At 36.4% G+C, this 24788-nt stretch overlaps 1 protein-coding gene across 1 annotated transcript in view; it reads left to right on the top strand.

The window, feature by feature from the left end:
• Nucleotides 1–24788, top strand: part of LOC111866857 (armadillo repeat-containing protein gudu) — a 53816-nt gene that overhangs the window by 18048 nt on the left and 10980 nt on the right. The window contains exons 7-12 of the mRNA XM_033752440.1: nucleotides 4118–4327; nucleotides 5897–6145; nucleotides 8933–9043; nucleotides 10435–10659; nucleotides 12055–12351; nucleotides 15857–16045. Of these exons, the coding sequence (XP_033608331.1) occupies nucleotides 4118–4327; nucleotides 5897–6145; nucleotides 8933–9043; nucleotides 10435–10659; nucleotides 12055–12351; nucleotides 15857–16045 (1281 nt within the window). The remainder of the gene's footprint in view (nucleotides 1–4117; nucleotides 4328–5896; nucleotides 6146–8932; nucleotides 9044–10434; nucleotides 10660–12054; nucleotides 12352–15856; nucleotides 16046–24788) is intronic.

The raw sequence follows: 24788 nt of genomic DNA, 5'->3' as shown, positions 1-24788 counted from the left end.
GTTCGCTTGTGGAGGTCGGCGCAGCCCACATTGATGCGATTGATGTCTCTTCAATATTGAGGAGCGAACATACTGTCCATGGTTTGCATCTTAATCCTCGAGGCAAGGACAGGCTGACGCAACTCATTGCAGAGAGCATTAAGGGCAGACACATTCCAGTTGTCATGGGTGTTCAGAATCATTTTTTAGGATAAAGAGTGCAAGTAAAGTTTATCAAGTAAAAGAAATTGCAAAAGAAACTAATCTTTCAGACAATAATGTAAGTGAACCAATAGAAATCGGAAAAGGTAATTGCAGTCTACTAAATTCAGTGAATAATAAAGTACTAAGAATATTCCATCAGAATATAAGAGGATTGAGAAACAAAACAAATGAACTAATAAGCTCCATGAATTCAAATCTTCCACACATACTGTGCCTTACTGAACATCACATGAAACAGCTGGAATTAGAACATCTTCACTTAGAAAATTATAATTTAGGTGCTAGATACTGTAGGAAAACACTGGAGAAAGGAGGAGTGAGTATTTTTGTACACAAAAACCTAAAATTTACTAAAATAAATTTAGAAGATTATTGCAAAGACCAGGATCTGGAAGCATGTGCTCTAAAGTTAGACTCTCCTTTTTCTAATATTTGTATACTGACTTTATATAGAGCCCCATCTGGAAACTTCAATCACTTTATAAATAGATTAGAAACCATCCTAAATGTACTGCATAGTTCAAAAGTTGAATTTATAATTTGTGGTGATATAAATATAAACTATCTCATCGACAGTAATAGGAAACTAAATTTAGACTCTTTGTTATCATCTTACAATCTCTCCAGTACTGTTAACTTTCCCACAAGAGTTCAAAATAATTCTAGTTCAGCGATAGATAATATATTCATTGATAACTCAAAATTAAGAGACTATACTGTAGGACCCTTTATAAATGGCTTATCCGATCATGATGCTCAACTCATAGAAATAAATAATATTGACCTTCAGCCCAGTAATCAACAATATCAAACAGTAAGGAAAATCAACAAGCATACGATGGCAGATTTTGTCACAAAATTAAGTAATGAATCATGGGACAATGTATTTGACAGCAATAATATTGATTCTAAATTTAATTGCTTTCTGAACACATACTTGAGGATCTTTTATTCAAGCTTTCCCTTAAAAATAGTCAAAAATGAAAATAAAAACAAATCCACCTGGATAACAATTGGAATAAAAACTTCATGTAAACACAAAAGACAACTATATTTGGCCAGTAGGGACAGTAATGATCCAAGACTAAAAAGTCACTACAAAATGTACTGTAAAATTTTGTCAAAAGTCATTAAAGAAGCCAAACAGAATAACTATAACAGCCAAATTCTAAAATCAAACAATAAAATTAAAACCACCTGGGATATTGTGAAAGTTGAATCAGGAAAGAAATCTGTTAATGAAGACGTACAAAGTTTGAATATTGAAGGGAAGTCCACTAACAATCCACAAGCTATCGCAAGTGCATTTAATGAATATTTCCTTTCATTAGCTGAGAAAACATATTCCAATAATAATAATAATAATAATAATAATAATAATAATAATAATAATAATAATCCAATATACTATCTGTCACGTGCCTTTAACAATTCATTTCCAAATATAAATCTCAAATTCTCAACAAGGAAGGAAATTGAAAACATTATTAAATCCCTTAAGCCCAAAAATTCACATGGATATGATGAAATCTCTACCAAATTACTTAAAGCAAGCTCTGTTTACATCAGTTCACCCTTGAATCATCTATGTAATAAATCTTTATCATCAGGTACTTTTCCTCAACGCTTAAAATACGCTGTAATGAAACCACTTTTTAAAAAAGGAGAGAGAAAATGCATCTCTAATTACAGACCAATATCCATATTGACTTCATTCTCAAAAGTCTTTGAAAAAGTTATGTATAATAGACTACTTGAACACTTAAATTCTAACAACATATTAGTCAAAGAGCAATTTGGATTTAGGAAAGACCTAACAACAGAAAAAGCAACCTATGAACTAACTAACGATATTTTAAGTGCTCTCAATGACAGATTAATTGTGGGAGGGATTTTCTGTGATCTAGCAAAAGCTTTCGATTGTGTTAATCATGATATCTTACTATCGAAATTAAATTTCTATGGAATAACTGGCAAAGCTAATGAATGGATCAAATCATACCTCAAAAACAGGTATCAAAGAGTTGAAATAAATAATAAAAACTCCAGTCATAATGCATTTTCAAACTGGGGAATTATAAAGCACGGTGTTCCACAAGGATCAATTTTAGGTCCCTTACTTTTTCTTCTCTACATAAATGATCTATCTAAAACCATCAACAATAAATCTAAACCAATTCTATATGCAGATGACACTAGTATAATATTTAAGAACTCTAAATTTGAAAACTTTAAAAATGACATAAATATTGTATTTGAAGCCTTAAACAGATGGTTCGAAGCCAATTTACTCTCATTAAATTTTGATAAAACCCATTACATATCATTCACAACTAAAAACAACCACCAAATTGATCTGGACATCAGTTATGCCAACAAATTAATCTGTAAAGTACTTGATACAAAATTCCTTGGAATACATGTAGACAGTACACTGTCTTGGAAAATACATATTGAACAAATTATACCTAAATTAAATGCAGCTTGCTATGCGATGAGATCAATTAAGCCTTTTATGTCACAGGAAACATTGAAGATGGTTTACCATGCCTACTTTCATTCTATTATGAACTATGGATTAATATTTTGGGGGAACTCTTCACATAGTGTAATAATTTTTAAAATACAAAAGAATATAATTAGAATCATTACAGGATGTAGAAGTAGAGATTCATGTAGAGAATTATTTAAGAAATTAAAAATTCTACCTCTTCAATCGCAATACATATTATCGCTTCTCTTATTTGTTGTTTACAACAAAGATAAATTCAAATTAAATTCTGATGTCTATAACATGAATACTAGACAAAAATATAACTTCCACCTACCCTCATCAACTTTATCAGTATATCAAAAAGGAGTCTACTTTACTGGCATAAAAGTGTTCAACAATCTGCCACAAAGTATTAAAAACTTGGGCAATGATACTAAAAAGTTTAAATCAGAGTTAAAGAATTATCTACATGCTCATTCCTTCTACTCTTTAGATGAATACTTCAATGTAAATAGAGAATGATGTAAAATTAAGTTATATTAATTTTTAAGCTAAAATTGCCTGTACTTATGTATGTAACATTTTGACTTGTTCTGTATCCAAAGGTACTAACCTGCTTAGGATTTATAGAATGTAAATAAATTCAATTCAAAAAAACATGCTCCACCCAATACATAATCCTTAATTTGGTCATCTAAATATTTTATGAAGAGTACAAAACATGAAAATCCTTATTATGGATTTCTTTTCTGGTATCCTGTACGTTTTTCCTCTTTAGTCTTAATGTTTTCCTCAGCACCCTGTTCTCCAACACTTTAAGTCTTCTCAGGTGATCTCTTACTATGACCGATGAAGTTTCATGTCCTTATAAAGTAATGGGTAAAATTAGAGTTTTATGTATTTTAATTTTTATGCTCTTAGATGGTCACTGAAAGACAATGAACTTACTTTTCCACACATTTATTATAGAAACTGAGACACTGCAATAAATTCACATATCTCCAGTCCACTGAAGTTGCTTTTAATGTATTTTTGACCAACCTTTCATTGTGCTGCGCCTTTCATTTCCTAATCATTACAGCTACTGCTCTCTGCATTCACAAGCCATTCACCTGCTCTGAAGATGGAGGCGATACGTTCCTCCGAAAGGTCAGCCAAAACGAAGAATACATGGCGCCAAAACCCAGAAGACGACTTTCTTCTTAACTAGAAATACAGATTAACTTATTAATTTTTGTGATTTCAGAGGAACACATTACTCAATAAAATGTATAATTTCTATTTATTTTGGGGGGCTGTTCTATTCCTCTTATATTCTGCCGCGACACACTCCCAGAGACGTTTTAGACACATTTCATTTACAGTTTTATTTATTGTGGCTTGCAGTTTTTGATAATTATCATTATTTGTTATGTTTAGTTGGGTTCGCTGTCAGTGCTGAGTGAGATCTCACAGAATGCAGACATTCGTCGTGGTATCACTGATCTGGGAGCCATTCCTATCCTTGTGATTATCTTATCAGACCAAGCTAGGGACCTACAGATTCTGGCAGCTGAGACCATTGCTAACATTGGCAAGATCCACAAAGCAAGGCGAGGTGTCAGGAAGTGTAATGGCATCCCAAAAGTGGTAATTACTGTGTGAAATCATCTGTCACTCAGAGTCATATTGATAACAACAATGCAAAGGGTGTGCTGCACAATGCAGTTCACAAAATTAACAACAATGTTCTTTGATGTTTATTGAGGTTGTATAAACATGGGAGTATTTAAAAGAAAATTAGTAAAATCTTACCACAATGAATTTCAACATCATGTGCTGAAGATTTTATGAGATACATAAAAAAAATCCTTTCATGATCTCATGCAAACTAGGCTTTAATGTGGATCACTATGACTTCAAATTGGAATTTCCTGACAAGTTGTGGGAGAACTCATCTACATCCAATTTCAACACAACCAGGTCAACAATTCATATGCCAGAAATATCCATTTATGGCCTTGTATAAACTAGGATCTGTTATGGATCAATACGGTTGAAAATCAGAATAAACTTTTTGTTAAAGTCTGTCATATTGCATTTGAAGAATATCTGTGCAATGGCATAGGCACTGAGAGACAGACAGGTGGATGAACATGACCTCTACAAAAAACCTTCTCTTCTTACGCTGTAAAAAACTGCTAAAGAGCAGTAATAAATTTGACCTGCATTCAGAATATTAGATTCTATCTGTGAGTGAGGTTTAGTTGAATGGCTCAGGTTTCTCATGGTTTTCCTCAGTTCCCCAGATTAATGCTAGAATAACATCTTCAAATAGGTTCTGACTTCCTCATCTTTCCCAATTCATAAACTATATTTCATTCAGAACTACATAACATCAGTAGTCAATACAGTGTCATAGAATAAGAGAATAGACAAACAAAATAAAGCTAAGGGATTCCACAGTTTTTAATAAAATTATTTTCTTAGATAAACAACACAACTTAAATGTACTGTCAAAGGCACAATTCCATCACTCAACTCACAAAGAGGTTTCCTATTGTAGTGACAGTATTTCCCACAGCAAGGAATTTAATTCTTTCAAATGGATTTGTTGAAAGTCTGACTGAAGAATAGTTAATATTTCTGACCAATGCCAATTTATTATATTTCCTATGCAAACTCTCTGATGTTATTTTTATGTCACATTGACCATGAAGAAGGAGGCAGCAAGTTCTTCTTAAATATCAATATTATGAGCTCATGGAGATAGTAGATTCCTTGAAAATTGTGCAACCCATCTACCAAGTTACACAGTGTGACATTCCAGAAGATTTGGCACTCACCACCATGGATATACAAAATTTACCAATATTATTCATAATGCTATATTTTAGCGTCCTGTTGCACTGATTTAAGTCCACGATTTATTTCACCGTCTTCTAGTGCATACACTTATCTACCTCACTCCTCTCTCTCGCACTACATGTTTCGGCACAAAAGTGCCAACGTTAGTGAACTAGTTTAACGTTAATCGAATAAGCACCTGAAGATGGCACTTTTGTGCCGAAACATGTAGTGCGAGAGAGAGGAGTGAGGTAGATAAGTGTATGCACTAGAAGACGGTGAAATAAATCATGGAATATTATTCATGTTTACCATTATACGTGATATGACTCCATCTATACACCAGCACTGAAACATCCTGAAACGCTACAGGTGGATTTGCTGGATGTCAGCAAACATGTCCTCACCACACCAATCAACATTCTCTCTCCAGAAGACAAGAAGGAGGTCCATGTGGCAAAGGCAGGAGCCAAAGCACTTTGGTCCATCTCCCAGTCCAAGAAAAACAGGGATGCTATGAGGAAGGCAGGGTGTGTGCGTCTTCTGGCCCGTCTGCTGAAATCTGTTCATGGGGACGTAGTAGTGCCCATAATGGGCACATTACAGCAGTGTGCTTCTGAGGTAAATTGGCCACAGTGTAATGAGTTATCCTTTTACCTCTCTCTGCCTAAGCTTGTGTAAGGATGATATCTGGCAAATGAGACCTACAGCTTATATTAAGACTGTCAAATGAAGCTAACTAGGATAAATCTAGTCCTTAGGTTTTCATAGCTGGAGTTTAAAGTATAACTTTTAGTTCACGGAATAAGCCTCATAAGATGTTGAAGGTTTTCCAGTGTTTTAGCAAAGAGACCTATTGACGTCTGGCTTCACCTACTTCTGTCAAAACCTACCCTCAACCATATTCTTTAAACAACTACTGAGCCAATACAAAGGGCACACAAGTCTTTTCCCAGCCACTTTGTTATCAAAACTTCTTCAGCGCTTCCTTTGATAATCATGTGGTCAAAAAGAGCTTTCTCACAACCTCTTTCCCTAATCATATGGTCACTGAAACCCTTTTCTTCACCTCCATTTCTAACCACTTGGGTTTCAAAACTTTTTTGCACCAATTTTCCTATCCATATTGTCACTAAAACCTTTTTCATCAGTTCTCTTCTTAAAATTGTGGTCAGTAAAATCTTATTTGTCATCTCCTTCCCAAGCCATTTGCTTGCTAAAATTTTTTCAGCACATCCTATCCTACCCACATGGTCATTAAAACACTTCTTCAGTAACTCTTTTGCTAATTGCGTGGTCAGTGTAACATTTGACATTACCTTTTTTATAACTGCTGAAAACCTTTTACCACTCTTTTTTATACCTTATAATCACTGAAACTCCATCACTTATTTTCCTAAACACAGGGTTACAGAAACCTTTCTTCATTTTTTTTTCATGGTCACTAGGTTTCCAAAAAATTCTTTCTTTACCTCTTTTTCCCAATGATGTGGTTATTACACTTTGGGCAGCACACTGCTTCACTGTTCCACAAAGTTATGCCTTCCCATCCTGATCTTTGATACAATGCGTGACTACACCGTACACTTCGCAGTTACATGCACACTAGTGTACACAGTCATGTCTTCTCTGCCATTGCTTGGTAGCAGTTTTCAGTAATGGTGTTCCCCATCCTCAGCATTCCTGAATGGTCCCCAGCTTCTAACAGCAAACAGCTCACAACTGCTGAACTACAGAGGTTATCTAACTAATTAACTCCTAACTTGTCCTGGGCATAACATTTTGGCATGGATCTCATAGAAAATACTGCTTCCCACAGTTACTTTATTGTTCCCTTTGTGTCTCTTGGGCTGATCATGCCATCATTCCTGAGTTACTGCCTAGCAACAGACATTGTTTGCAGAGCCACTCCCAAGCAACAGCTGTCTCTGCTTGCTTCACAATTCCATCATGAGCAAATATGCCACAATGTGCATGTCACCTCCAAGTAGGTGTACTCGTATAACATCAGTACAGACCAGAAGCTGATATGTCCCATTCATCTTCAGTCCCACCTGGTTTTATATATGTAGGAACTATGCTACCATCGACACAACAAATATTTCAAACTCTCTGGTTTTCTTGACCTTCCTAATGCCATAATCTAAAGCAAAGCTGAAACCATTTGCAATAAAACTTCTCAATGTTTTAGACAATTCTGAATAGGAAATATATTAGAAAAATATTTGCATATGTGGACTTAAATATAGGTTTCATTAAAATGCACTTAATGAACCTAACTAGTTTCATACATATCCCAGACTCAATGCGATTATAGTACAATACTTCCCACCTAATTGATTCGTAGGCTTCTTTGAAGTTTATGAATAGCTGATTTGATGCTTTTAAGGAGGTTGTTTTAGAAGTACATACAGAGGAAACCAGATATATGTTGATGCCTCATGACCAGAATGCAAGGCAAAATTATAGCATAAAGATAGCTAATAGATCCTTTGAAAATGTGGCATAGCAAACATATTTGGGAAAGACAGTAACAAATAAAAATTTGAACCCTGGGAAATTGGGAGCAAATTCAGGTAATGCTTGCTACCATTTAGATCAGAACCTTTTGTCTTCTCACCTGTTGTCTAATCTCGTAAAAATTAAAGTACACAAAATTAATTTTTTATGACAGTGAAATTTGGTCTCTAAAATTAAGCAAAGAACATAGACTGAGGGTATTTGAGAACACGGTGTTGAGGAACATATTTGGATCGAAGAGGGATAAAATAATAAGACGAGGGAGAAAACTGTATAATAAGGAGATTCATAACTTGAACTGTTATCCAAATGTAATACCAGTGAACAAGTCAAGGAGGGTAGATGGGTAGGGCATGTAGCACACTTGAGGGAGATGAGGATTGAGTGTAGGTTTTTGGTGGAAAAGCCAGAAGGAGAGAGACCACTAAAATACTTAAGATAACATTATGGCTGATCATGGAGAAATAGGAAGGGGTGGTATAGAATGGAGTGGTTTGGCTCAGGAATGAAGACGATAATAAAGCTTTGGGTTTCCTAAAATACTGGGAAATTCTTGAGTAAGTGAGAGACTAGTGGTTTCTCAAGGAGGACTCAGCTCCATGGAATTAGGTGGTTGGTTAATTGGTTAGATAGTTAGTTTTATTCTCAGGATCAGATTGAGGAGCAGGAATATTTCAGTCAGTGTAGTGACTATGATATTGGATGGATGACCGAGGAATGGGGGTTTGATTCCTGGAAGGGGAAATAGATTTTTCTCTTTCATACAATGTCCAGAATGGTTGCATTTTAATATGTTAATACTAGTATTCATACGAAATGGAATAAATTGACAACAACTTTCATTTTTAGATGAGGCCTAACTTGCCTTCTTAAACATGACACTTCCAGAATGAATACCAGTTGGCTGTCCAGACAGAAGGCATGGTCACAGACATTGTCCAGCATCTCACAGATGACAACAAGGAGCTGAAGAAACTTTGTGCTTCAGCCATATTCAAGGTGAGAAAAGTCTTGCTGTGCATTTTGTTACTCTGCTTGCCTTTGTGAGGTTTGATTTTCTCACAGTGGTTACTATCAAGATTATTATCTACTTCTATGCAGTATTATTTGATTTGGTCTATTATTGCTAATGCTATGGAGGACTCTATAGAAGAATCTACCCTGAAGATTGATGTATGAATTTACTATAAAGTGTTGGTAACAATCTATCAGACTGCATGGCTGTATACATTCTTGAAGATATTAATTTCTTCTTTGTTGGTGGAACTTTGGAGATGAAATATTCTGAACAAGGCTCTCAGTGAGTACAGAGTAACCAGGCTCAGGTTGGAGAATATGCTCATCACCCTGCTGAAAAGAGCCTGCCACTGGTCCCTATCCTGAGTGTAATGAACTTAGTCCACTCTCTTCTATCCCTTTGTATTGACATCAGTTTTGTTACTATACTTCCATCTACACTGGTGCCTTTAAAGTGGTCATCTTCCTCCAGGTCTTCCCATAAACACTTTCTATGAATGTCTTTTCTCTTCCATGCATGCTTCAAGCACCACCCATCTCATCTTCCTAGATTTTATAATGTTGATAATATTTGGCTAGGTGTACACGTTATGAAACCTCTGATTATGCAATTTTTCCTACACTCCTGCTACTTGCTCCCTCTTGGATTCAAATATTCACTGCAGCACCATGTTCTGAAATATCCTATGTTCTTCCCATGATTTTAGAGATCAGATATCACACTCATACAAAACTACAGGCTAAATTAATTTTGTGTATTTTAATTTTTACAATTCTAGACAACAGATCAGAAGACAAAATATTCTGAACTAAATGGTAGTAAGCATTATCTGAATTTAATATGCTCTTAATTTGTTCATGGCAAAATTTTGATGTGTTAGTGTTGTTCCCAAATATTTGCATTTTGCCTCTTAGCTATCTTTATGCTATGATTTTATCCTGCAATCTAGTTATGAAGCGTTTGCATCTGCATATTTGCTTTCCTCTGTGTTTACTTCTAGACAAACCTTGTCAATAGCATCAAATAAGCTATTCATAGACCTAAAGAAAGCCTATGAATCAGTTAGGTGGGAAGTATTGTGCTATAATCTCATTGAGTACATGAAACTACTTAGGTTCATTAAAATGTGTTTACATTATATTTGTAGATAACAGATGAGAAGACAAAAATTGTGAACTGAATGGTAGCAAAGATTTCCAAAATTAAATTGCTCTTAATTTCTTCTTGAAGACAGTAGTGATTTTCTAATGTTGTTTCCAAATATTTGAACTTTCCAATTTTCAATGAATCTGTTAGCTGTAATATTGTTATGTGTCAACGGAGGGAGTTAAATGTATTATCTATTACTAAATGGATGTCTGTTATGGAACAGTGTGCCCAAGACTCAATAACAAGGGATTTAGTTCGTCAGCATGGGGGACTGGACCCTTTGGTGAAACTAGCAAAAGATGTGAGTATCTGGGATGACAAGCCTCTTCTAGCTGCAGTAACAGGAGCTATCTGGAAGTGTGCCATGAGCGCAGAAAATGTTCACAGACTGGACGAGCTGAACACAGTTGAAACACTTGTCTCACTTCTCAGTGATGAGAATGAGGAGGTAAGTTTTCTGTAGTAGGGAAGTGCCATAACTTAGGCTGCTCCAGTACTCACGGTTGTGTCTATTCCTTTGCTGAGTTACAGATTAACCTCATTAAAGCAGGTATAATATTTCCATCTGATGACCGAAGCAGGGGAAGCTTGTGAAACATTATCTTTATTAATCAAAATGAAAAAAAAAAGAATGCAAATTATCCAATACATATCTTATATTAATAATAGATGTCACTAAACTTTAGATTTAAATTTAACCAAATTTACAGGAATATAAAGAGGCGTTGGGTTAGTGTAGTCGGTATAGCAACAGGCTAGATGATAGGGGGTTCAGAGTTCAAGTCCAGGTATGGTCAAGAAGTTTGTCTTCTCCACGTCATCCAGACCAGCTCTGGGGCCCACCCAGCCTCCTATCCAATGGGTAGCAGGGGCTCTTTCCCCAGGAGTTAAGCAGCAGGGGTGTGAAGCTGACCACTCACCTCCAGTTAGTGCTGAGGTCAAGAAAGTGTGGATCTATACACCCATTCCCTCATATGGCTTTATGGCATAGTGCTTAATTAGTTAAGCACAGCGACAACTTTTACTTTACTTTTACTAGAATATAAAGATGTACTCCAATGTGAAGTACACATATTTTACATGTATATTATTTGTCATTTAGCATAGTTCTTTGGTTTTTATGTTTGTTTATTGCAAATATAAACCCATTATTACACTGTGTACAATTGCAAAATATTTCTATTTATATGTTGTCAAATATTTACATGTTTAAAAGTCTAAAAGTTATGGACCTTATAATGTTGCATCCTGTTTTTGAAGCTTTCAAATAATCACTATGTGCCATCACAGAAACTTTATTAAGACATGTAACTGCAGACTGGTCTAAATATACAAACAAGGTACGTGCTGGAGACTGTGATAATACATTAAAATTTGCTCTGCTTTCCCTACCATGAGAACAGACATGCACCTTTGATTTATGCTTCTGATGCAGCAGCTTGACTAAGATAGGTGATATTGTGTTGCTTTAATTATGCATGCACAATACGGCACTTCTACCCTTTGAACCCTCAAGTGAGCTGCACTCTTAAATTTTAGTCAAGGACATGACATTGTGTCACATCCCAGAAGAAAGTAATCTTCAAGAGCAGTAATGTAAAACACAACAATTCAGTTGCTAGAAGGAAAAGACAAATTAAGAAATAGATGCTAGATATAAAACAGTCATTTTTCCAACACTGGTAAAATTAGTAACATGTTAACTATAGTTTTTAAACTGACATAAATTAAACCACATTCTAGTAGTAGTAGTACACAGGCCACTGATTAAGAATCACTGCCCTCAAGGCTTGGGGAGGAAGTAGTGATGGTCCAATTAAAAATCCTAGTGTTATTTGTGCAGGTGCTGACAAATACTGTGGGGGGATTAGCAGAATGCGCCAAGTTTCCAGAGAACCGAACGGAGATCCGAACCTCTGGAGGTATTCCGAAACTCATTATGCTTCTCAATGGGAACTGTGGTCCCATGTTGGAGAATGTGTGCCGCGTACTTGGAGAGTGTGCACATGAAATGGAGTCAATGGAGATCATTGATATGTTGGATGGTGTGCGCCTCATCTGGTCACAGCTCAAGCACCCCTCTCCTGCAGTACAAGCAAATGCTGCATGGGCATTGTGTCCATGTATACAGAATGCTAGGGTAATGGAACAAGCATATTTAACAACCATGATGTATATGTACTGACCATCTTCTAGTGCACACAATCTCACTTGTCACTTCACTACATGTTTCGGCATCACTGTACCATCCTCAGGCGTGTCATTTATGTTAAACTACTGCACTGCTCGCCATCATGTTGTATTTTAGCGTCCTATTGCACTGATTCACGTCCAAAAACTTTTTGGAAACTGGATCTTTTATTGTCTTCAGATGTGAAGGAAGAAAGATTCTTACTCCAGAGGTTTCTGATGTTTCCAAACCCAACTAAGTGGGAACCTTTTCCCCCCTTCATCTAATGATAAGTAGGTCCAATTTTTGAAATTTTGTTATTGAAAAAGCTCATGACAGTGGACAATGACAAAAATGATAGTAATATTTTTTGTTACATGCTGTCTTCAGAAACATAAAACGCTATATTTTCCAAAGCATTACATGTACAAATATGACTGATATATAAAAAGAACCGTAAACTCACCAAGTTTTCTTCACACTCTACAAATGTCCTATGTGTGCCCCTTGGGTCACACGACACACGTCCAGGCGGTAGTCGAGCTCGTTCCACACATTTTGTAGCATCATCCTGTAAATGGTCATCATTGCAGCATCGATGCGTTCCCTCAGCTCTACTTGTGTTCTTGGCAGTGGGGGTACGTAAACACGATCCTTAATGTACCCCCAAAGGAAGAAGTCACAAGGCGTTAAATCAGGTGATCTGGGGGGCCAAGTGAACAGAGCTACGTCATCGTCACCAACACGCCCAATCCAGCGATGCCGAAGTTCATTGTTTAGGTAGCGACGATCATTGATGTTCCAATGAGGGGGTGCCCCGTCTTGTTGGAAGACAAAATCCCCGGAATGTTGTTTACATGGCGGTTCCTTTCCGTACTCTCTTTTGAATGCGCGTTGCACTGCTATAACAGACGAACATCTCGCATATTCTAACAAACAAAAACTCTTTTCTTACTTTGTCGCCATTTTGTAAAGGCTCTGAACTCGTGCTGCCACCTGGTGCACACAATACAAACTTGGTGAGTTTACGGTTCCATTATATATCAATCATATTTGTACGTGTAATACTTTGGAAAATACAGCGTTTTAAAAGGAATGAATCATTTGTAGTAGCCCTGTATTCCTGAAGAATATTAAGTCAAAGAATCACGAGTTGAGGTCATTATAACATGGGACAGTAAGGTTACATACTCAGAGCTCAAGGCTCAGACATGTTTTTCAGTATTTTAATACCTTGTGTCCCACAATTCTATTGTTTTTATTATGGAATTAATAAAGGGACATCAGATAACATAAAACAAATAAGTAATTCCTATTTTTCCGTGAACTCTTTAAGAACTTTAATTTAACCACCAGAGCATTATAGCATGGCATACTTGCAAATGAGAAATTCAAGTTTTAAAGACATAAATCCAAAAATTCAGACTGTAAGTCTAATGGGCCTTAATTTCATCTGATTGTAAACTGAGTAAAGGAGCCGGGATAGCTCAGTCAGTATAATGACTGGCTACATGCCGGGTGGCCAAGGGGCCAGAGTTTGAGTGCTGGCAGGGGGCAAGATTTTTCTCCTCTCCACATCATCCAGACCAGTGGCTCTCAACCTTTATGAGATCACAGCCCAGTAAGTTCTTTTTTTATAAGACGAGGGCCCAGTCCCAATAAATTTACTTGTAAATACCTTTCCAGTTTTGTTAAAGTTAATGCATTAAGCTAATGTAATATTAGTAATTAATTATAGCATAATCATAAAGAGCATTAGTACACTTATGTATACAGTGTGGCATGTTGACAAACATAAAATTACATTTAAATTAGTTATCAATCACTGGACTAATGAAATCTTGTAGCATTTTGTAGTTTCCTCATACCAACATCATTAAATTAATTTGTGCTAATTTTCATTGACATATCCCATGCTGATCACCAAAAACTTATGTTATTCAGTGTAAAATTGATTGTTGTATTATTAAATTGATTTGAATGATGTTGCCAATATTATATTTATTATATTATATATATTATATCATTATATTCAAACAAATAAATTTTGGTAATAACGACGAAAAGAACAATCAAGAAGACCTGTGTTTTTAAATTTTAAATGTTAAACTAAGTGCAGTGTGACAGATACGTGAGTAATACACCTGATGATGGCCGTTTGTGGCCGAAACATGTAGTGTGTAAAGGAGAGCAAAACGAAAGACCTACAATATATGGTTGCACTGAAGATGGAGTTGGTATCATGCATTTAATGATGTTGGTTTGAAAAAAAACGGCAGTGAGAAAAATATTTATGCATTGTAACTCACCATAGAAGTCAGCTGAGTAGGGGAAGAAGCAGAAGGATGTCAACTTGCCAGTGAAACACTTATTATCACATACACACGCCAAATAATTATATATGTAAAGTATGTAATTTGATAAATAAAAATGTATGAATCTCTCAATTCTTAACACTACTTCCAACATTAATTAATATTTTGATTTTAAAGATGCGGTTGAGAAGCACTGATCTAGTCCAGTTCTGGGGACCACTCAACCTCCCTTCTAATGAGCAGTGGGGATTCTTTCCCTGGGGGTTGAGCAGTCAGGGCATGAAGCTGACCACTGACCTCAAACTAGTGCTCATATACCTTCATGGTGTAGTGCTTAATTATTAAGCACAGAGACAACTTTACCTTTACCATAAGCCCAGAATTTCCAGGAAATAATAGGTCAAGGTATGATTGTAATTTGATGGATTATAAGTTGGGAAGCCATAGGTTGAGATATGAGTGTATATACTTAGTCCAACATTTTGAATCTTCATAGTACCAAGGTTGATTTGGGACATACTATCAGGAAGGTCCCAGAACATCAGGAATGGCTTTGAATGCAACACATCATATGGTCTCTACTGATGATTTTAATATAAAGATTAAAATATGAAAAACCATAATTTTACCTGTTTGTACAGGTGTGAAATTTTGACTGTCATATTAACATAAATTGAGTGTGTCTGTGAATAGGGTGCTGATGACGAGCTTTGTAATTCGAATTCTTAAGTATTACCAGGACTGTCAAATCAAGGGAGATAAGAGAGCTGGAGCATGTAGTACACACAAGAACAATCAGACATACATAAAGAGTTTCTGTTAAGAAACCAGAAGGGAAGAGACAACTTAGAAGATGTAGGCATTGATGGGAGGATAGTATTAAAATTGATCTTTAGGATATAGTATGGGAGGGTATGGACTGTACTCATTTATTACAGGATAGGGACCAGAGGTAGACTGTTTTGATCGTTCAAGTTCCATAAAATGTACAGAATTTCTTGAGTAGCTGAGCAACTGTTAACTTCCTAGGAAAAAATCTGGCTGATGTAATTGGTTAGATAAAGTATCCAGTACTTAAACTTGTAGATAGTTCTGTATGGTTCATTAACAAGTTTGCATGATGGTTAAACTAAATGTAAAATCTGAATCTCCATCAACAGGATCCTGGTGAGATGGTAAGGAGTTTTGTTGGGGGTTTAGAGCTGATTTTGAGTCTCCTCAAATCCACTGACCCAAGTGTGCTGGCTTGTGTGTGTGCAGCCTTGGCAAAGATTGCACAGGACAAAGAAAACTTGGCAATCATCACTGACTATGGTGTCGTACCCATGCTGGCACAGCTTGTTGTTATGGTAAGAGAACCACTTCTACTTACACATTTCCACAGATCTCAAATTTTTCTGCGTGTGTATGTGTGTGCGTGTGTGTGCATGCATTCTTGCACATATAGGAATGTGATAGAATTCTAAACTTGAATTAAAACTAAACAGATGTTTAGAATATTGGTTTAAATATGTTATCAAGACCAAATGTACTGCACAAGCTATAGCCTAGTATTTGAATTGTTGGTCTGACCAAACTGACACCAGTGGGAGAACATGTATGTTTGGGACAGTCTGGTCAATATATCAGTATTATCAGGGCTGTAGTCAAGCCAGAGTGGCGCCATGGTGCTTATAAAAATGGTGATATCAAACATAAATAAATTATAGATCATTTAATTTATTAGCTCTCTGTTTGAAGCTGAAGTAACAGCCTCTTAAGTATGTCAGCTTCATGAGCTGATTGTTGTTCAGTTCTGCATTTGAAAGTGTGAAACTGTCATTAAATAATAAAAAGATTGGCTTCATATCCTGATTCATGCCCACTTCTTTCAACCCAGAACTGTGTGCAAGACTGCCCTGCCACATTTACTTTTAGTATTACACCCCTAGGCTAATATTATGTGAGCATGACATCAGTAACTTCTAACAGTATACAAATTACTGATGTTTAACATTATACACATTCTTGCAGAACTTCTGTGTAACTAGTTATGCTAGTTGTTTTGATTTCTTGTAAATTGTGATTCCTTGCTGTGAGGGAAGAACAAAAATCATGAATGTTTGAATACAAAATGCTCAGAAAAATATTACGACCTGAAGAATTATGAAGTAAGGCAGCGTTTGATTATCATCAGTACATAACACAGGACATAGTGATTTATACAGATCACCAAGTATTATAAGGGCAGTGAAATCTAAGACATTAAGATGAGCTGTGTATGCAGCTAGGGAAGAAAAGATGAGAAATGTATAGTGAATATTGGTACAGAAAGGTTTTGGGTCTTCTTAAAGAAATAGCTTGTGAGGGATAAATATTTTGTCCAATCATATGATTTGTTATCAGTGGTAATGACCCTTCAGGTCCTGCTACCAGAGAGTTAGTTAATTAGTAAGAAGGATCTTAGGGAAACATGTTGTAAGGGATGGAAGTGGCTGGAACTGCCTAAAGATTGTGTCCAGTGGTTTACTTTGGTATTAGTAGCAATTAACCTTTTGATTATGTTCTCAAGAGTTTGTTGTTAGTAAGATGAATCTCAGGAAAGTAGGTTGTGAGGATCAGAGGTGGACGGAACTGGCTCAAAATCATGTAAAATGGCAGGCTTTGATATTAGAAATGTTGAACGTTCAGCTTCTACTACTGAAGGGTTATCATATAGGATCTGTGGAAATGAATGAGGTACAAACACATCACTACTGTTCAATGTTCATATGAGTGAGATCAGAATTCATCTAGCTTAACATGTAAGTAATTATAAAATGTAACGAATCATGGGTCTATGAGATATACTGTGGCAATATATTTTCTAGCCAAAGTAAACGAGCATGGAGGTCAGTCACATACACAAAACTGTAGCAAATACGTACTGAAAATTTGACAGTCTTCCTATATTTGTAATTTTTTGTTCAAGTGATATGTTACCATGTGATGTGTTTGTGTGACACAGGTTTAGAATTCTGAACAGAATTTCAAGGTGCTACTTGGAGTCTAGAGAGCCACATTGGTGTGTATTGATAATCTATAGCGTTATCTGTGGTGTTGTAGTAGAAGCTAGATTTATTGTATTTTCTATGATTCATTCCAGCTTCAGAAAGTAATATGTAATGTTTAAGAACACACACAACTTCAAGTAAATAATATTCATATTTAAAGACACACACATAATAACATATACTAAATCTGTTGTCAGCAGTTCAACCAGATCCATATCTAATATAGCATGTTTTCTTGCATAATCATCAGAATATATGACATTGATTTATGCATAACTGTCAAATACCACAATGGGGTGGTTAGTACTTCTGATCTGTATTCAAGAAAGCATATTCTGGTACATTTATTTGGATGCTGATTGACATTATCTTGCAAATTGGAGTGACATAAGAACATAAAATTGTCTTTCACTTTATATAACTGATTTTAACATGTTGCTGGTCATCACTGTTTACCTCTTAACTCGTGGTGTCTATATACATGTTCTCTCTTCCAAAAGCCTAACAAATAGAGTAGCCTCAGATTCCCTTTCCCAAGTTTAAATTCCATCTCAGGCATTCAGGAATTCTGCCCTTCCCTGAGTTAAAAACAGGTCAACTTCCTCAATGATTTGTTACAATTAAGAACACAGACTTCCCAGACAATGTGAAAAGGCTATCACTGCTGTCATAGGTCTTGCAAAACTTTTATTTGCACCATTGCATAACGTGTTTAGATTACTGCCAATTAATTACCACAGTGTGACATGAACAATGGATATGCAGAAATTATTTTCCATTTATCAGAAATTAAAAGTTAAGAAACATGAAAGAATTTATAAAATGTATTGTCTCATGCACCGCTTTGTTTGCCTGTGCTGCCACACTAGTCCTTGTCCTTGCTTGTACCTGAAGCTGGAAACAGACTTACCCGCCAAAATGTTTTGCAGCATTCTGATCCAAGCAGTAACCAACTCAGTCCATGGAGCGAAATCCTCCTTGAAAAGTAATAGTCACTCCGCTAGTCAAGAACTTCCCAGAATTTGATGAAACCTTTCAGATTTATACCCTGCTTTGCAAGATCTGCTCGGTGGTCTCTGTTCCGAGTCAAATGAATCCAGTTCACAGACTATTTCTTTAATATCCATTTTAATGTTACCCTCCCATCAGTGCCTAGACTTGCCACAGACAATGAACAATATAAAATAAATAGTCCCATGCCAAAATTATGCTTATATAAATAAATAGTTCCTATTATTAATTACACATAATTTGTGTGTAGCTTCATTGTTCACAGATGTGTTACATCACTAGACTGCCAGTGCAACATATGTTATACTAGTTGGAAGGAGCTATAGGTTATTAATTTCAATTCACTTGTGTTGCTGGATTTTCTTGGTATTTCTGAAATAAATAAGAAAATAAGGATGAAATCTTTATTACTTATATATTTAGCTTAATTTCTTTTTGTACATTGTAAATTATGAACATGTCTGTTTAACACTGTATATATTTCTTATGCAGGGAAGTGTAAAATTTACTTCTTTACACACTTAGTACACTTAAAGAAATATTTAATGAGAAAGTTTTGTGGCAACTGAATATTGTCTCTTTGGAGAAAGAACTTAATAGATTTAAAATTAACTTTGATGTCATGAGCTGGCATTCAGATTGGTATGAAGTCCTCACTTGGAAGGCAATTGCTGTTTTTTGTGAACATGTGATTTTACTTTCTAAGAATTTACCTGCAGGGATCAAGGAACATTGTAAAAATTGTTGGAGATAAATCATTTCTAAATGTTTCTGATGATCATATGATACAGTATCAGTTTTATTAGGTTTCTGGAGTTTTTCCATTATTTAGTACTCCAAAGAGTACACAGTGTTTCAGAGACAGGATGTGTTTTTGTTCTGATGTGGTAAGATGGGGCTTAATTTATTCAGTTGGGGTCATTGAGGAAAGATAATCTCAACACTGAACAGAGTCAGTGATTGAGAATGACTCTTTCTAATGATGCAGCTGAGGAGGTACCTCCCCACTTTCTCTCCTGAAAATGGAAACTAATCAAGCTTCTCCAATTTTGTGTCCTGTATAGAATAGTACTTGACATATGGAGTCCAAAACCCAGTGAAAATAACTAATGTCAGGCTAGTGAATCTGTAGGGTAATACTAAATTTAGACACTGCCAAATATAAAGCAGGGCTCCCAGGTACTATAATGTGACATTAATGATTCATAAAACCGCCAGAAACCAAAAACATAGGCATTGTAACCAAAAAAGCAAAAATCATATAAAAGTAAAAGTAAAGCTATCCCTGTAACAGGCCATGAAGGCCTGTTGAGACGTTGAGGGTCACACATTAACTAGACAATCGGCTCAAAGATGGCGGTAAGGTTGTCAGCCTTATGTGCCAGCTGCGCTTTACTCCCCAGGAAAATTATTTAATTAATTCCTGGTACTCATTTCTGTTAGAGGCTCAGTCGACCCCAGGGCCATAGTGCAGCTGGAAGGATTAGGTCAATTGAACAAAATCCAATGACCTCATCGGGACTTGAACCCGCAACCTTCCAGCTTCTAGCATAGTGCTTCAACCAACTAAGCTACCACATGCCCAAGTAAATAGGCATTAAAAAACGCCACCCCAAACAAAACATGTGGAAAATAAAGCACTATAAATATAGAAAATACCTGATTAATTACATATGTTGGTGCACTTTGGTCTGGTGGTGGGATGTACTGTTCTGACTGAGTACTGAAGGCAGATGGTAGCTTCCCCCAGTTTACCTACCAACAGTGTGGTTTGTCTCCAATACCAGTATGAAATTCTGAACCTTCATTCTTCACTGCCTTGAGGACTCAGTAGAGCAGTAATGATACTGCCCTTGTGCTGTTGTTGTGCTGCATGTTTGTTGCAATGCTTTGTGTGTCTCGTGGTTATGGTGCCTCTAGATTGGAAGCAGAAAGCTGACGCAGAAAACCAGTACTCAGCAGCAACCGGAGAATGCAAGGAAGAACAATGCTGATCGGTCTGGTTGTAAGGCTTTACGAGAGGTGACTTTTGTATCTTCAAACATATATTTTTGTTTTTCTTTCTTCATGGTCTATTCTGCTACTTCCTCTCGCCACTATTTCAGCCTTCAGGCTGTGTAGCTTTACAAAACCACTTAGTTACCAAGCATGATTAGAGACTTTGTTTTGTAAACTTCAGAGCTCGATTTGTGAATATGTACTGGAGAGCGGTCCATTGAAATCAATGGTAAACTGAAAATATTAATACGGTATTTATGTTTCTTATAAGTTATCTGATTGCCGTGAATGTCATTCCTTATTAGCATAAATTCAAATACGTGTACAACTCAGAATGGAATCACTTAGAAAAATAGTAAAATTAGAGGTTTTTATAATAAAGGCAAGGTGATTAATGCACATTGTAACATGATGATGGTGTAGTTTAACAAAAGAAGTTATCCACTGCTAAGCAACGGCATATTAAACACTTTTGCATGGCGGTGAGTATGACATCTTAATATGTCATGTGCTACTCTGTATTGTACTGGGGATGACGTCTGTATACATCATGCATTTTTTCAGCTACACTATTGTAGATATACTAATGACGGGAAGCAATGCAAATTTGTATGCTGAAATAAAGAGCACAAACCTGAAAAATGTAGGACATATTACAGTCTACAAAGACAGACTAATGATAATGAAATGGAAACAAAATAGATATTTGTCTTTTAAACTGAACCCATGATGACAAAATGGTTCTAGCTAGGATTCCAGGACAAGACATGGAGAAGCCCAAAGTAGTCACTGAGTATAATACGGGGATGGGAGGTGTGGACCTCGGTGATGCTTGCTTGACAAGCTATCACAGCACAAGGAAAAGACTGAAAAAATTGAATCAAAAGCGCTTCCTTCCTTTGGCTTACATCTGTTGCTTGAATTCATATTTACTTTACAAAAAGGAAAAAAAGAAACTGGTAGAATTTCCAGCATGAAATTTCAAATGAAACTCGTAGAAAATTTAATTTCAAAATATCATACAACAGACGCAAGACCATTAGGCAGACCGCCAAAATCTGCCCCATTAACAAGGATGAATGCACCTCATCCCTCCTACACTGTTGCCAAAATTATCAAGGCAAAATCCATGTCTGCACTGTGGTGTGTGCTCCAAAATGATCAATGTCGTGAAACAAGGGACAATTTCAAAGACTAAAATGGTCCTGGGTGCTGCAGCCTGTTTCCAACGTTACCATATGGTGGCCAACTATTAGAGAGGAGAAAGGGGAGTGAGATTCAACATGTGGCTAAAAAAATGTCTGAAGGTAAGATTTTTATGATTAGGAAGTGTACTATTGGCTGGTGCTGAAAACTACTCTATAAAGATCTTCATAATATGTGCCACTGCAGTTGCAACAGTGTTTCTGGTGGTATAATTATTTGAAAAAACTACCACATTATCACTTTTCCTGGATAGTCTCTTTCCAAAAACAGAGATACCATGTATGCAAGATGTTTCCTCCGGAGGTAAACTACTCCCCCAAATGGATCTCCAGGGGTGAGTGTTTCTAGGGGAAATGTCATGCAGGCGTTATGACAAGAAAAGTGTGAAGATCAGAAGGAACATCATGGCTACAAGATTGGAACATGGAATGTAAGGACCTTGAATCAAGCAGGCAAATTGGAGAATTTGAAAACGGAAATGCAGAAGAATAAGGTGTCTGTTCTAGGTGTCAGCGAAGTGCGGTGGAAACGACAAGGCGAAATAAGAAGTGGTGATTATACAGTGTATTATTCCGGAGGTGAACGGGCTGAAAGAGGTGTGGCAATAGTGGTGCATAAAAGTGTAGTGAGGAGTGTTGTCAAGAAGAGTGTTTGTAATGACTGAATTATTGCTCTGAAGTTAAAGGCGGAACCGGTAGATATACTGATTATGCAAGTGTACATGCCAACATCAGAGTATGAAGATGATGAAGTGGAAAAAGTGTATGACACAATTGAAGAAATTCTTCAGGAAGATGGAAGAGGTGACACAAACAGCATCATATTAGGAGACTGGAATAGCACTGTTGGAGATGAATCATATCAGAATATTGTTGGAACACATGGACTAGGAAGATGGAATCACTGGGGTCAGATGGTTATTGACTTTTGTGAAAGAAGTGGACTGATTGTTACCATCATTTGGTTTAAGAAGCCAAAGAGAAGACTTCACACATGGAAGGCACCTGGGGATTGGAGGTGGCATCAGCTGGGCTACATCCTTGTGAAACATAGATTCAGAAACAGTGTGAAGGATGTGAAGACGCTGCCTGGGGCAGATATTGACTCTGACCACAACTTACTGGTTGCCAAGTTTTGAACCAATTTGAAGAAAATTATAAGATTCCAAAAGTGTAGACCTAGATGGGATTTGGAGAAGTTATATGCTCAAAGACAAAGTGTGCAGGAGACCCTAGAAGAGAAACTCAGTGCAATTGAAAGTGAAAGCGGAAATGCTGAAGTGCAGTGGAACAATATAAAAGTTGCACAGTTCATTCATCCACAGTAGCTCTGAGCTTGCAAAGGATGTACAAAGTGAGCACACATACTTGTAAGAAACATCTCTATTAATGAGCTGACCATAACTGTAGTAGGTCATAGTGACATTTTGCAGTAGTCAAACATGTGAGTGTGTGTTTAGACTGGAGGTAGTTCTGTTGGCCAGCTTCTACCGTCATGTTTCATTTCTAAACATCAGACGCCAGTTAGGACTGCATGTAGTGAAGGTGCAAGAGTCAGACATGCCTCTGTGATCACATATTGAAACTGAAATGCACAACAGTGGTGGTGGTGGTGTTTTTTTTTGAGAATAAAACCAAAAGTACTGAGTTTCTGTACAAAAATATATAAACGTTAATGTAATGTCTATATAAATGAAAACATGCAAAAATTAACTATGAAAGTTGGTCTTTCAGAGACTTTTTGTTTCATAATTTTATAATGACACATGGTTGAGACATTGAATTTTAAAGAAGTAGCAATAATTATAAAATTAAATGATACAGTAACAAATTTAAATGTCCAGGGAATTTAATACCTTACTGTTGGAATGATAAGAACGTGGACTACATACACTTAACTGGTTAAAGGCAGTTCCATGACAATGAACATTTAATGTCACAATAGAAAACTGTTCAAAGTAGGGTATTCTATGCTATCCATGCCTGGGAGAATCAACAGAAGTTTTTAGTCAGTCAGAAAGTCAAGGAATGCCAATGGGAGTGTTTAGTCAGTCAAGAATTTGAGAGTTGCAAGTCAGTCAGCCAGTTGCTATCATGAGCAGTTCCGGCCTTGAGGAGATGCAAGACAGTTGCCAGCCAGTAAGGACATGATTATGGGAACTGAGGACTCTACACTGTTGAGAGCAATTACCATGGAGCGCCTGGTGAGGACCTAGAATTCTTAGTGTCAATTAGTGAGAAATCTGTTATTACTTGTAGTTACAATTTGTAAGTGTTCAATAAATCCAATTATCAATCCAGACTCTGTGTCTAGTTAATAAGTTATTATAACATTTTTATTTGAAAAAAAAAACACACACACACACACACACACATAGCCATTGCATCATAAATTAAGGAAGGAGAAAAATTGTAATTGGTTCTACACATTACATTAAGAGAACGATTTTATGCTCATGAAGCAATGAGTGATGAAGTTCTTAACAATCACAATGGGCAAATCAAAATAAATGTAGAGCCCATTCTATACACAGAAGCCTTCTGTGAAGATACTCATCTATTTGTCAGTGCAGTTTCAAGTCATATCTAACATGTTCCTGTTTATTTCCTAGTACAGTCTACTATCATGATGGCTAATGATATCAAGCATAGTACAAGTATACACCACAAACGATCACGTTATTTTGTTGATGAATGTGCTTGAAATTAACAGGAGGCATATATGCATAGAGTTTACTCAGATGCAGCATGCTAAGGCCAGAGATAAACTAAAATTATTATAATGTGTAATACTGTTGCTATGCAATGATGGCGAGAAGGAACATGCATTGCTTGGTAACGGCCAG

The sequence above is a fragment of the Cryptotermes secundus genome, unplaced genomic scaffold, assembly GCF_002891405.2.
Source record: "Cryptotermes secundus unplaced genomic scaffold, Csec_1.0 scaffold643, whole genome shotgun sequence".
Taxonomy (NCBI): Eukaryota; Metazoa; Arthropoda; class Insecta; order Blattodea; family Kalotermitidae; genus Cryptotermes; species Cryptotermes secundus.
The sequence above is the reverse complement of the archived record's forward strand: the minus strand, read 5'-3'. Positions and strand labels throughout refer to the sequence as shown.